This window comes from Marmota monax, unplaced genomic scaffold (genome assembly GCF_021218885.2).
Source record: "Marmota monax isolate L192 unplaced genomic scaffold, Marmota_monax_Labrador192_F-V1.1 WCK01_AAM20220418_F8-fsc00210, whole genome shotgun sequence".
NCBI classification, from domain to species: Eukaryota; Metazoa; Chordata; class Mammalia; order Rodentia; family Sciuridae; genus Marmota; species Marmota monax.
The window spans coordinates 501,159-515,671 of record NW_026695248.1 but is presented as its reverse complement, the minus strand read 5'-3'; the positions used below and the strand labels follow the sequence as shown (position 1 = coordinate 515,671).

Here is a 14,513-nt window from a genome sequence, read left to right as displayed (position 1 = left end):
TTAGATAAGATTCATTCATGCTTTTAGTGTATTGGGTGTATGTAATTAACAAAATAAATAAGGGGTTTTAAAATCAGAAATACTTATAAAGCAAAGTTATACACTAACTGGTTAATGAAAATATTGTGATCAGAGACCCATATGGTGGCATACCTCTGTAATCCCAGCTACTCAGGAGGCTGAGGCAGGAGGATTAAAAGTTTGAGCCCAACCTGGGCAACTTAGAGAGGCCCTGTCTCAAAATAAAAAATTGAAAAGGCTGGGGAGGTAGGTTGGTGACAAAGCACCCCTGAGTTCAATCCCCAGTACCAGGGGTAGGGGAGAAGAAAACATTATGACCAGAGATTTGCCAGAATCTTGTAGTTCACCCTGTGGGCAATAATTCAGTATTTAGTGTCTAAAACAATTTTATAGAACATAACTACTGTGAATAATGAGAAGCAACTTTGTTGTTATTGCAATAAGATTTCTCTATCAATAATGTCTTTTAATTGGTCATTCTTTGTGCCTATTAATTCCCATGATTTGTGTATATTGATTTCTGTGTATTAAATTTACATCCTTTTATCTCACTGGATTCTTTTTTTTTTTTTTTTTTTTTTGAGTACCAGGGTTGAACTCAGGTAGAATTCAAACACTGAGCCACATCCTCAGCCCTGTTTTGTATTTTATTTAGAGACAGGGTCTCATTTGGTTGCTTACCACCTCCCTGTTGATGAAGCTGGCTTTGAATTCACGATCCTCCTGCCTCAGCCTCCCAAGCCGCTGAGATTACAGTCATATGCCACTGCATCTGGCTATCTAACTGAATTCTTTTGTGGATTTGTGTTATGATTTGTGTGGATTCTGGATTTGTGTTATGATTCTCTCAGGTTTTTAAGGCATACTCTTTTATCCTGTGCAACTGTATCTTTACTTATTTTCCAGTTCTTATTCCCTAAGTAACTTCTCTTGTTTAATTGTAGGGCTACATCCGTCGACCCTTCCTTTAACAAGGACAGTTTTTCATCTGTGTGAACTGGTTTGAGTTGATAATGGACCAGGTCAGTGGGTCATAGAATTCTGGAGTAGAACAAAATATAGAGGTAAGAATGTAGGTGACTTGGTTACTGATCTTTTTTTCTGGATTGAACCCTCAGTCTTGCACAAGTTGGGCAAGTGCTCCACCACTGAGCTACATCCCCAATCCCTTTTGAGACCAGGTCTCATTAAGTTGCTCACGCAGTCCTTGAACTTGTGATCCTCCTGCCTGGGCCTCCCAAGTAGGAGAGGTAGTAGGTCTTAAAGGTGTGCCCTTCTCCCAGCTGTCACCTGTCTTATACGTTCCTTAGCCTCAAATCTGTTCTGTACTTGGACGTCTGATCCTTTCCTCTGGAGAGCATCTCTCTCTTTTTCAAGGACTCACTCTGTGCCCATTCCAGAGACAGTGTCTGTATGGTTTCAACCACTCTGTACCCCCATGCTTCCGCCCCTGGCTTGTGATTCGTGACAATTATATAGGGAGACCATGAAATCAGAATGTACAGCTAGCATTATTGTTTTTGTTTTAAGAGTGGATTTTATTTCCTTCTTGTGTGTGCCAAAAGTGCAGATTTATTGGTGAAAAATCAAATGCACAGATCCCCTGAGGAACACATCGAGGTGGGTGTTCAGGATGGATGGAAATGTGTTAATGCACCAGTACCATTACTCTATACAGTCAATTACCTTTAAAAGGGACTTCAATAATGCCTTTTATAAATACCACCAATTACATTTCTGGAACGCTCCATCATCTAAGCCATTTCTGAGGTATTCCAGCTGTGTTCGTCCTTGTCGGGGCTGCATTTTCTGCTTCTCTGCATGCCTATCTTTAAGCTAATCTTTGGATGCAAGACATTGTGAATTTTACCCTGGTTGGATGGTGTATATTTTTCTATCTCTGTTAAGTATTCCTGATCTTTCTTCAGGGATACAGTTAATTAGAAACAGTGATCCTTCCAGTTCTTTCTTTTAAACCCTGTTCAGGGGAACAGAGGAGCATTTAAGTCTAAGGCCAGTTTTGCTCTGCAACGGAGGCAAATCCTTTCTGACCCATTACTGGAAGGCCTGAATGAAGGAGGTTTTCCTCTCTGAATAGAGGGAACAGGAACTAGTCCCAGCCATGTATGTGTTGCAGCGACTGTTCCTTCTAGTCTTTTCGAGAGGTCCTCCCTTCAGCCTTGAGTAACTAACTGCCTTTGCAGTTGTACTGATCAGTACTGGGTTCAAGGGGTGTCTCAAGGGGAGCCCTCTGCAAACTCCAGAGCTTTCTCTGAAGCTTTCTCTCCAGCACTCGACCCTGTGAACTCCGGTTGCCTTGGTCTCCTCAGAACCTAGTCCCATATTTCCTCGGCTCAGGAGGCCGAGGGCCCTGCGGAGGCTCCCCGCTCCCTCTGCTGCAGCTGGACCTGTCTCTCTAGGGAACAAGGGGGGCTGCCCCAACAGTTCACCTCCTTTGTCTCTCAAAGATGACTGTCCTTGATTGCATGGTGGCCAACGTTTTGGGAAACTCTTGGGTTCCATGCATTTTATCAGGCATTTCAATTTGGGCCAGCAGTGGAAATTGAGTTTCTGTTATACCACGTTTTGGCTGGAAGTGGAAGCACTCGGTTGTAATTGCAAATTCCCCCATCTCTTTGAACTAGGCATCATTAAACACGTCTCCTAAAACATGTCACACACGACCGTTAGGATGTCCTTCTGCCCTGCAGTCCTTTCTTCCTGCACACCTCCCCCGACCAGACAACAGCCTTGGGTGCAGTACGAACGTGCAGATGGAGGGATAGAGAAGGGATGTAGAGGGGGTAACATCTTCCAGTTGTCTGATGGTATCTCTGGAGCCTGACACGTTGTCAGTACTCGACTGCCTGCTGAATAATGGAATGGTGCCCGCAGGCTTAACGTGATGGGTGGGTTCCTTCCTACCCCTCCTCCAGTTCTCTACTATGTACAACACCACCCTGCGTCCTTCAGACACAGCTCTCACTAGCAGAGGATTGCTCTAGAACCTTCCTGCTGGAGAGGCAGATCTGAGTTGGGGGCAGGCAGCACGCCTCCCCATACACTCCCTCTGCCTTGTGTCCGTCATTTCCTCCATCCTCCGTTCCTTCCTTACTGCATCCTATTCCTAGGCTGATGTTGAGCTAATGTCCCTTATTCCGTTTTTGGAAGTAGATTTCTCCGATATTTATTTTTTTATCATAACCCTGGTGACCCTGAACTTTCAGGAATGTGAACACCACTTTTAAACAACAACAACAACAACAACAAAACCTTCATCTGTTTCTTCTTAACAATCTGTACTCTATTTTTATCCAGCCCTAGGGTTGTTACTAACTAGAAAAAAGGGAATTGGAGAGAGCCAGCTCAGCTTTGAAATTAGGAGAGAATCCAGTACTTTTATACGGCATTGCTCAAATGTGTTCAAAGAATACAGTGATCAGTGAACAGCCCGACAGTTTTCAAATGTCTCCAACGTAAGAGTTTTTATTCTCGTTCTGCACTCAATTAGAGGTACCTACAACAGACTGTAGACAAAAATAATTAGGAAGGGCTCAATAGAAATGTTCGGAAAAACAATAACTCGGAGAATGGTCAGTCTCGATGATCTCAGACAAGCTACCAGGTCTTAATTTCAGTCCTCAACCTTGAGTGACAAAGTCCCTAATTCAGATGGGAATGATACTTTAAAACGAGGTGGCAGGGTTGGATTGATAAGTACTGACTGCTAAACAGTTGGAAAATCCTATGACAATAATCTGTCAGGTCAGAACTTCTGAGTGTGACCATGTACCAGAAAATCCAGAAGAGTTTTGTGAAGATGGGGAAGACACCGGGATGAACAATGGTGAGGAAAGGTGGGAACCCATACGCTCAAACAGGTGGGGGAGTCAGGGAAGGAGAGGGGCGCGCGATAGGCCTCTGCTACACACAGGGAAGGCTCGGGTGGAAGATGGCGGCCTTACCTCAGTGAGGGGCTGCTTCATAGTGTCCAGTGGCGGAGGCTTGGGCTGCCTGGAGGAATCCTGGCTCTCTTAAACCTAGTTGCCACTAGACTATTTTTTTAAGACTTCTCAGTGGTGGTCCTCAGCCCTTTGCTGCTGTGTGCCTTGGAGAGGACAGGGCAGGGCTGCTGGAGGTGGACATGTGGCAGCGATGGCCGGCTGAGTCCTAGGCCTCGGGCCTCGGGCCTTCTCTGGGGAAGTGGATGTTAGTGTTAATTTAAGGGTTAGTGTTTTTGCTGTGGTGGGATCTACTCTGTCTGGAGTCTGGAATTGACCTCACAGGCACTATTCTTGAAATCGAGATTTCAAAGTGTCGCCGAGATGTGTGGTGTTGGTCCCCCTCCCCACACCTTGGGCTCGGGGTATGGCTTGGGATGGGATTCTTGGGACCTGGTGCCACGGGAAGAGTCATCCGAATCTGAAGACACCACCTCCTGCAGAGGCGGCCTCTTAGCAGGTTTCTTCTTCTTCCTTCTTGGGTTCTCCTGTTTGGGCTCTTTTAAATCCCCCATGTCAGCTTCTTTCAGTGGGCAGAGTACGAAGGTAGATTCCCTGACCTCTGCGTCTTTCCTGGAGACAGAGAGAGAGAGAGAGAGAGAGAGAGAGAGAGAAAGGGGTTTAATCCAGCCCCACAGGGGCTTCCCAGCTCTTTGTCCTCTGGAGTCCTTGAGCCCTGGGGGCTGATACTTAGCGCTGCTCAGTTCTCCCCCAGAGGCCTTTGTGGTCTGAGCCTCATGGAGCTGCAGGATTGTCTGGGCTCATGGAGACATTTGGACAGAGTCCTGACCAAGTCGGTGAAGGAAGAGCTCGCTCCATCGCAGAAGCCTCAGGCGTGCCGCCTCAGCATTGACCCTGTCCACCCAAGGGGACCAGCTTGGCCCCCTCACACCTGAACTGGAGAACCACAGAGATGGCCTTCTGTTGCCCTGGGTTTCTCTCAGGTCTTGATCCAAGGTGTGCCATCGGGAACACTTCCCGAAAGCCAACAATGATCTGACTGTTAATTGCATTTAATTGAAAAAACTTAGGCACCACCATGAAGTCACGGAGCTAGACATATTATTTAGGAAATGTCCCAGACAAAGCCTCTTTGTCCAGAAGTGTTTGTCCTTCACTTGGGAAGACCTTGACCTCATTCCACATGGTACCATGGCTCCCTGTTTTCAGAACTCAGCCTTTTTCAGGGTCTTCAGGGATGTCAGGGTACCTGCTGCCTGGCACTCAATCTTATTTTGTTCCCATGTCAGGATCAAGCACCTCGACCACCTGGTCCCCCCCCCCCTTCCCTCTGCGTAGTGTTTTGTTTTGCTTTTACTCTGAATAACTTTGGATCATTACTGCTTCCAATCCTTCTGGAAGAAGTCAGGAAACAGAGAATAAACTGGGAAAAGATTTTTAGTTACTTCCAAAGAGAAATTCCACCATTCAAATCCCTCCCTTCAAGAGTCAGTGCAGGTGATAATTTTCAAAGGTTGGCTCAAAGACTCGGGAGAGAATTCCGGAGAGAGACTAAAACACTGGCCTGAGCCGTGGCAGTAGCGGGCTCCCCAGGAGGCCAGTGACAGACCCCGGTGCCTGTGTGGACACGGGGCTCTGTGATGCCAGGGTTGGGAGACATCCTGGAATCGCAGCACTCCCACATTCTGGTCATCACCCTGCTTTGTGAGTTCCAAGACCTTACCCACCATTTCACCCTGAACTGCCCCCCTCCAGAGTGGACTCTTGATATGTCTGCTTTTTACAGCCTTTCTCTACTTACCATGTAATGAGGAATGATCCCCTAGTCTAGTCTACCACCTGTAATCTCTCAGAAAGAAGACCAACAGGCATGGGAGCAGAGAGTTTTCTAGACATACTGAAAGCACCCAGTGAATAAGGCTGTAGAGGAACCTGCTTTCCGTGACAGGTAGGGAGGGAGTAGGAGGGGGAGGAAGGAGGTATGAAGGAGGAGAGGAGGAAGAGAGACCAAGTATATAGCTTCTGTTGGGACTGGTCATGTGGATACGTTATGGGCCACCTGAATAGTGGAATTTTAGATAGGCAATAATGAAACAAGATGTGTTATGGAAAAATAAGCCAAGTATGTATTGCCAAGTGGGAAAGATGTTAGAAAATGGGATACATACTATATTTTCACTTTTGTTATCAAGGTTGTAAATATGCAAGGGTGCCTGGAAACCTTGTGTCAAACTGTTAACTGACACTTTCTCCACCTTTAAAGAATTTTTTTGCAACTGTCATATATGATGAAAAAAAATTAAAGCTTTCTGTTTTGAGGAAAAATAAGAATCAACACAGCAGAGAAAACACACCAAAATATAAATGGTCGTTAGTTTTGAAATGTGGGACTATGGATGGTTTCTGTACTCTTTCCATTCACCTTTAATTTATAAATTATATTAACTGTGTATGTGTGTTTTTTTTTCAGAATAAGAATAAAACAGGTTGGCATGATTAAGAACAGAAAAGAGTTTGGATCAAGGAAAAGTCTTTAGGTTAATCAGGCAGATATTGTTTGGGTTCTGTATTTCACTCTCCAGAATGACTGATGCTGACCAAGTTCAAGACATTTTCTGAGGAGACGTCCCCTCTATGGGGTACAGGTGGGGGCAGGGAGCAGGGTAGGTGTGAATCTGATGTGAAAGCTCTTACCACCCTCAACCCATGCCCCTCACTCTGATGCTCAACTCACACCCACTCTGTGGAGAGGAGAAGGGCTGCCATGATCCCGACTTCCTGCTGGTGGACCTTCTCCATCAGCAAACCTGGGAAGGACCCAGGACTCAGTGGCTTTCTTTAGCTCAATCTCATATCAAAGTGGCAGTAAATTAGGTGCTATCGAGCTACAGAGCTGGTTGGGCAGGTTAAGTGTCCCTTATCTGAAATGCTTGGGACCAGAAGTGTTTCAGATTTAGAATTTTTTAAAAAAATTTTGGAAAATTTATATACATAATGAAATACCTTGGGGATAGGATCCAAGTCTCAATGCAAAATTCATTTCTGTTTCATATATACCTAACATAAGCCCAAGGTGATTTTATACCATATTTCTGATGTGCCTGCATTTTGACTGTGACCTCTCACTTGAGGTTGGGTGAGGAATTTTCTGTTCATAGTGTCATTTCAGTGCTCAAAAAGTTCATATTTTAGAGCATGTCATATTTTGGATAGGGATGCTTGACCTGTAATAAGATAAATGGGCCAAACGTGTGCATGCTCCAGCTGGGGAGAGGACAGTGTTTTCCTTGGCTCTTCAGCAGGGGCTGGTCCCACTTCCAGGAAGAAAGCACTGAGCACCCACTCTGTGCTCTCCTGAGGACAAAACCCACCTCACTTGCTTGAGGAAGCATCACCAGCTTGCCAGTATTCTAGCTTGCTCCCTGAGGCCCTCATTTCAACTCTGCCCTAAGTGTCTGTCAGCAAGGCTATCTCAGGACATAAAGAACAGGAAGACCCATGAAGTAGACACCAAGCAGATGTCTGAGAAGGACCAGGAGGCCTCTGAGCTTCAACAATGAAGGAGCAGATAATGAAGAGACTGAGACCATTGGCCCTGAGGGTCAGCAAATCTCTGTGATGCCTTATGTTCTCTTGTCTCAAGTGTCAGGACACCACGGCACACTTCCTGAGAGTAGCCAGTGGCGTTTGTCCCTGGATAATGTATGACGCTTGCAGACAGGATTTATTGCTGAACTTCTTATTTCTCAAGTCTTTGCTTTAGGACAGGAAATGGGGCTCCTAATCTGACCAGAAAGGAGAAAAGGAACTAATGACATACAGAGGCTTAAGGACTGTTATGGTTTAGATATGAGGTGTCCCCTAAAAGCTCATGTGTGAGACAATGCAAGAATGTTCAGAGAGGAAATGATTGGGTTACAAGAGCTTTAACCCAATTGGTGCATTACTCCCTTATAGGGACATCAAGTAGGAGGTAACTGAGGGCAGGTGGGGTGTGACTGGAGGAGGTCGGTCTCAGGGGACGGGCCTTTGGAGGTTTATATTTCGTCCCTGTGAGGTACACTCTCTCTCTGCTTCCTGATTGTCATGTCTTGAGCTGCAATGTCCCCCACACCCTTCCGCTGCAATGTTCTGCCTCACCCCAGACACCGAGCAATGGAGTTGACTGTCTATGGACTGAGACCTCTGAAACCTGGAGCCCCAAATAAACTTCTCCTCCAAAATCATTCTTTCAGGTCTTTTGGTCACAGCAGTGAAAAAACTGCCTAAAACACTGATTTCAAATGCACGACTCCCTCCAGGGAAAAAGTTGTCAGGAGTGAGCAGGGGAGGCGGAAGGAAGCGATTCGTCTCCTGTCAAGTCAGAGGCATTGCTGAACCTCAGGTTTTAATCAGTGACTTGATTTCACTCTGTCAGGACAATGTGAGTAAAGTGGGGAGGGAAACAACGTGGGAATTATCACTTCTATTGGCACATATTCCCAAGTCCAAATGGCTACATGGAAAATTACTAAACTGCTCAAAAGAGAGAAAGCAGGAATTGGGAAGCTGACCATAGACCCAGCCAAACACATCTGAGCCCTGGGAGGGTCTCCTCCTGCAGCCAAATTCACAACTAGGTCACTAAGACAGTCAAGCAACAAGACAAGAACGTTCCTCACCATCAGGATCTCAGGACCCAACAACTTCCTCCAGGTACCTGATGGTTTTTCTGGTGCACCAAGAAAATGACTGATCTTATTTGACTCTCCTGAGATCACATTTGGAATGCTAGTAGTTTTTAAAAAGAGATCATGCTCCCTCTAAAGAGGGTCTTCTTAAGGAGGAGTCTTGCTCAAGTCTGGCAAGGTCAAGAACGAAGAGAGGATGGATTCCAGCTCTGCTGCAGGGATTTCCAGCCAGTTACGTAACATCAGCTGTGTGGATTGGGTTCAGAACTGCCAGAGCCCCAGCTGTGGACCGTTAACATCTGTGGAGGCCGTTCCCTTCCATGGGGAAAACTAGAAGCTAGAGCATGGAACTTACTTGGTGCTTTCCCCTGCAGCATCCAGAGGCCACAATCCCCTTATGTGAACAGGACCCCAGGGGAGGCATCCAGGGAAAGGAGTCCTCTGCCAAGTGAGGACAGGAGGACAGAGGATGCTAAATGGGGGGAATTTTCTCCTGTTCTGCTTGAGATTTCCTGGGAGAAATTACATGGGTGTTCTCTAAACGGGGGAAGTTATGGATATGTTAGAGAATATTTTTTTTTTTTGCTCATAAAAGATGACTGTGATGTCACAGCATGTAGAAGAAAGTTTAGGGACACTCCTGAGGGACAGAGGAAGGGAAGGGCAGTCACTTCCCTCCACTGAGACCCACTCTCAGGTGTGGCCTTGGCAAAAGAGGAAATGAGCGCCAGCCTCAGTCATTTCACATTGTAGATATGGGTTTGTCAGGGATCTCCTCTGGGAACCAGTCACTGGAATGTGGCAAGAGGTGTAGCTTATTCTGCAAGCCAACCTTGCTAAGAGTCTTCAAGATCATTTCGGTGTCAGATCTTGAATCAAGAATGACAATTTGCATCAGCTTCGGCCATATTTGATTGATTTTGAACCCTTCACTCTCCAAATACTTTCATTCCTGAGTCAGAAATTGGAAGAGGGACCTGCAGGGAATATTGTCAGTCACCTGCACCTGAAGGCCCCCAGGAGGAAGGAGAGGAGGGCCAGAAGATGGAGAGCTAGACATCAGGCATCCTGGTGCACACAGCTGTCTGGGGCCAAGGATCCCTGTCTTAGCTGCCCTAAATGGATGGTATACTTGATTCAATATTTTAAAATTAAATTTAGTTAAATGATGACTTGTTGGAGATGTTACCTATAATACATTTCTTTAATGGCCCATGAAGAAAGCACCAAGATTTTTTTTAATTGGCCTCATTAAAAGATGGCACATTTATAAAGTGAGAAAGAGCCCCCAGTGAAAGACCTATCACAAGGAAATTCCAGGGTAGATACAAATAAACCCTACATCTTTATTTTTGAGCTCAGCTCTGCCAGCCCTGATTATGGAAATGGACAGATTAAGCTCTGAACTTAGCAGGCTGAATGTGACCTCTGCTTAGGAGAATTAAATTCAGTCTCTCTTAACACCCAGAAAGGCAGGTAGTGTGAAAAACAGTGGAAATTACAATGGGAGAGGAGGGAGTCAGTCAATGAATACATTCATTGTGTGAAGCCCCAGAAGTGAGAGTAGAAAATTAGCAGCTAAGGGCTTTCAATAAAGCCTTGGAAACGTGGAAAGGAAACAAAGGCTTTTCTCAGCAGAGAAAGAAATGAATTTTAATGAACAAATAGCAATTGAAAATGTTGAGTTTAGGGACAACAGCCAGCACCTGGACATATCTATTCATATTTCTTCACAATGTACTATAATTTACATACCATATTCTTAAAAATATTTATTTTTTAGTTGTAGTTGCACACAATACTTTCATTTTATTCATTTTTTATGTGGTGCCGAGGATCAAACCCAGGGCCTCGCATGTGCTAGGCAAGCACTCTAATGCTGAGCCACAACCTCAACCCCACATACCATACCTTTTGAGTGAAGTTTTGAGACTAACACAAAATCCACTATTATTTTTAAAGGAAATATGCTATGTAGACAAAGGATGAAGGAGTGTAGCATATATTCTCAATAATCATACTTAGGAAACATTCTCTGTGGAATTATGTAGCCCTGCAGGACCACCACTGGGTGCTGACACTAACATCTATTTCGTTTTTTGAGTTGTTCTTCAAATAGTCAGTGGGCATAGCCTGTGAGTCAGATCTGAAAATTGGGCTTCAGAGGCAGATAGAACGTGGCCTTGGCCTTCAAGGATTTCACAGAGTCTATTGGTTTGGATGTTGTTTGTTCCCCAAAGGTTCACATATGGTGATGTTGAGGATGGTGGGACCTTGAAGAGGTGGGACTTAGTGGGAGGTGGTTAGGTCATTGGAGGATTGGCCTTAAAAAGAGACTAAATGTTGTCCTCATGGAGTGAGCTGGTTCTTTTGAGAGTGAGCTGTTATAAAAGAATAGGACTAGCCCCTCTCCAGTCTCTGGCTTCCTGTTTTACCCCATAATCTTTGTTATATGCACTCCCACTGGATGTTAACCACCAAGTTGTGATACAACCTTAGCGCCCTCACCAGAGGCCAAATGGATGGGGCCACCTGGTCTGAGCCTTTCAGTCTTCAAAACTGGGAGCTTAATATACCTCTTTTTCTTTATAAATTACTTAGCTTTTAGGCAGTTTGTTATAACAACAGAAAATGGACTAAGACATGATCCAACACAAGGGAACTTTTCTTTTTTCTTTTGTTAGTGGTGATTGAACCTAGGGACACTGAGCTATACCCCCAGCCCTTTAGAAAATTTTTTAATTTTGAGGCAGGATCTCATAAGTTACCCAAGCTAGTCTCAAACTTGTTGTTCTTCTGCCTCAGCCTTCTGGGTAGTTGGGATTGCAGCTATGAGCCACTATGTCTAGCTATAAAAATTTTCTTTAATGAAAACCTCTACAGGGTGCAGTAGGATCACCTTACTGGGAGGGCTGGCTGCCAGGTTACTGAATACTAATGGAACACTGGAGCTCAATCTTGGAATTCCCCAGGTGGCCAAGGGCATGGGATACCGTTCCAGGGCAGGGATATTTGGCTCACACAAAGGCACAGAGACCTGAAAAGGCATGGTGTGTATGTGTGTGTGTGTGGGGGGGGGGGCACACTACAGAAAGTTTAATGTGGTTAGTGTGCCCTGGAGGAGGGTTGGTTGAGGCTGGCTAGGGACAAGTGAGGCTAGGAAGGCAGGCTGGGTCACGGCAATGAAAGGCTAAGATAGGATAAGAAGGGGCATTCAGGGAGCGGGTGGATTTTTAAGTCAGGGAATCTTAAAAGCAGATTTGCATGTGAGGAAGATTACCCAGCTCAGCCCTTGTGGACAATGCCTGGGCTTGTGGCAGAACAAGTCTGGAAGAAATGCAAGCCCCTGACCTAATGCAGCAGAGAGCTGAGAAATAGCTGAAATTTGAAATCACTAAAACATGAAGACAGGTGGTGGAGGCCTGGGGTGTGGTGGGTGAAGGACAAGCAGCAGCAAAGATGACCGGCATGTTTCTGCTAGGATCACTCCGAAGGGTAGGTGGAAAGGCGAACTGAGACGAAGAAGGACGAGAGGGCAGCAGGTTTGTGGGGAACTACAATTTCGGTTTAGATGGCTCAATTTTCCATTTTGCACCCTTAAGTAGAAATACCCATTGGGTGGTGGTGCTTTTCCCACCATGCGCCAAACACCTACTTTATGCTAGACCCAGCAAGGGACATTCCTAACCCTTCTACCACCCCTAGCCTGACAAAGGCAGGACAAAGCTCAGAGGGGAAAAGCAATCTTCCCAGAGCATGAGCCAAATGATGGTGGACGAGCAATGGGCCCAGTCTTAGTTTCCAATGTCCTTTCCCTATAGTTAGCCACCATGAGTGTGCATTACAATCACGGGGGCACTCTCTAGAGACCCACTGAAGGTCCCCCTCTCAGGGTCTGGGGTCCTGATTCAAGAGCCCAGGGGAACAGCCTGGATTGGAGGAGACATGGGGTCCTTAGAGTAAGCAGAGTCACGGGAGCCATGTGGGTGAAGCCAGGCAGGGAGAAACTCAGAGAGAGTGATGGCAAGCTTCAAGACCAGTGAACTAGGGAAGGAGGGAGTGGCCGGCTGTCACATACGATCCCAAGAGCAAGCTCAGTCAAGCCTGGGAAAAACTCATTGGCTTGGCCCTGGGAAAGGTCCTGAGTAGCTCTGTGAGAACTGTTTCTGCAGAGGGTTGGGGTAAAGCTGATGCCCAAGGCGTAGGGGGAAACAGAAGGCAAGAGAGTGCGACACCAAGTCTGCTGGACTGCACAGACACAGGCCGAGAAGGGAAGGAGGGTGCTGGACCACAGCCACAGGAGGCCTTTGTGTTTAAGTGTGTGTGTGTGTGTGTGTGGGGGGGGGGTGTATACGGTAGGGGAAAGCAAACCTGTTTTTTTGAAGGGTGAAGCCTTCAATGGAGAGGAACTAAAGAAAGAGATCAAAGTATCCAGGGATGATGACCCATAGAGCAAGGATCCGAGGCAGTGGGATAGGCCACTGGAACCTGATAGATCAACTTCAGATGATAGGAGGGATGCCGATACTTCAACATCATGGGAAGAGGCAGGAATTCCCACAAAGGGCAGACACGAGAAGGGGAGGGAGAGAATTTTTGATGGTTTCTGTAATGAAGCTGAAGGTCAGGCCATCAAGACAATAAAGGCCGGCTCCCAAAGATAGCCCATGAACTCTAGGTAAAATTGGAAGGTGTTTCCTGGGTCTCTTTCTATAGCCCTTGCGCAGAATCTACATTTATCTCTATTCATACACTTTTGACTCCAAGGTCATGGCTCTATGACTTCAACCTTGACACCCTTCTTGGCCCCACAGACTTGGGGTTGTTTTCCCCCATGCTCTTTAGGCTATTTGTGTTAATTCCCCTGCTCTTTTCGCTATTTGTGTTAATCCACCTCCACAGCTCTTAGAAATCCCACTGTCCTCAGCGGCTCTGGAGGCTGAGGCAGGAGGATTGCAAGTTCAAAGACAGCCTCCACAATTTAGGAGGCACTAAGCAACCCTGTCTCAAAATAAATAAAATTAAAAAGTAACATTTGTTCACCCCAAATTTGCAGCTCCTGGAAACCACCACCCACCTCCCCACCCTCTCACTGTAAGCCAGGGCCAGCCCCTCACTTCTGCCTCCCAAGGTGGAACAGGCAGCAGGTAACTGTCGGCCTCCTCATTAGGAGGGGCCTGAATTCCTGCCAAAAAAAAAAATGACAGGACCGAATGCCCTTCTGAAGGGCAGTGGAATCATGTTGAGTTTGAGATTAGAACCCAATGGAGGGCTGAGTCACAGAGAATGTGACATGGAAGGGACAGCTGTCACAGAGCTACATTAAGTGGGCAGGCTTCCACTCTGGTTTTCTCCCCCATTGTGCGGAAGCCATGGATTCCACCTAGAAACAGGACAAGAGGCACAGATGGGAGCCAAGGGGTGAAGGCTGGGCACACTTACCCTTTTGGATTTTCCTGAAGTGGGGGTGAGATTATATGAGAGCAAGAGAGAGCATATTTGTTTTGGCTGATCTTTATGAGTGCACTCCGAGGGCAGAATTCCTGCAACGACACCGAAAGTGTTCATTCAGTTTAAATCAGGAAAGTCCACAATTCAGAAATGATTTTATTCTACCCAACCCGTTATAATAACTACCAGTCATTATCCTATTCAGGGTGACACTTAAGAGACAGCCGGTTAGATTCAGAGATTCCCTTGATTTCCTTGCGGAATTAAACATTGTTGAATCGGCTCTGTCATTTCTCCACATTCCGGGTCAGTTGTCAAATCTACCCACATAAGATATGACACACGCGCGCGCACACACACACACACACACACTCTTTGTATAACCACCTTCCATTCTATCTTTTTTTTC

At 46.0% G+C, this 14,513-nt stretch overlaps 1 protein-coding gene across 7 annotated transcripts in view; it reads right to left on the bottom strand.

The window, feature by feature from the left end:
* Nucleotides 1-3,479: 3,479 nt before the first annotated feature.
* Nucleotides 3,480-14,513, bottom strand: part of Vwa3b (von Willebrand factor A domain containing 3B) — a 256,834-nt gene continuing 245,800 nt past the window's right edge. For 6 of the 7 annotated variants that reach the window (XM_058578290.1, XM_058578291.1, XM_046440342.2 and 3 more), the window contains 2 exons: nt 14,096-14,196; nt 3,480-4,595 (listed from right to left, as the gene is read on the bottom strand). In XM_058578290.1, coding sequence (XP_058434273.1) covers nt 4,331-4,595; nt 14,096-14,196 — 366 coding nt within the window. In that variant the 3' untranslated portion in view covers nt 3,480-4,330. The remainder of the gene's footprint in view (nt 4,596-14,095; nt 14,197-14,513) is intronic. The other variant, XM_046440343.2, reaches the window with a different exon arrangement.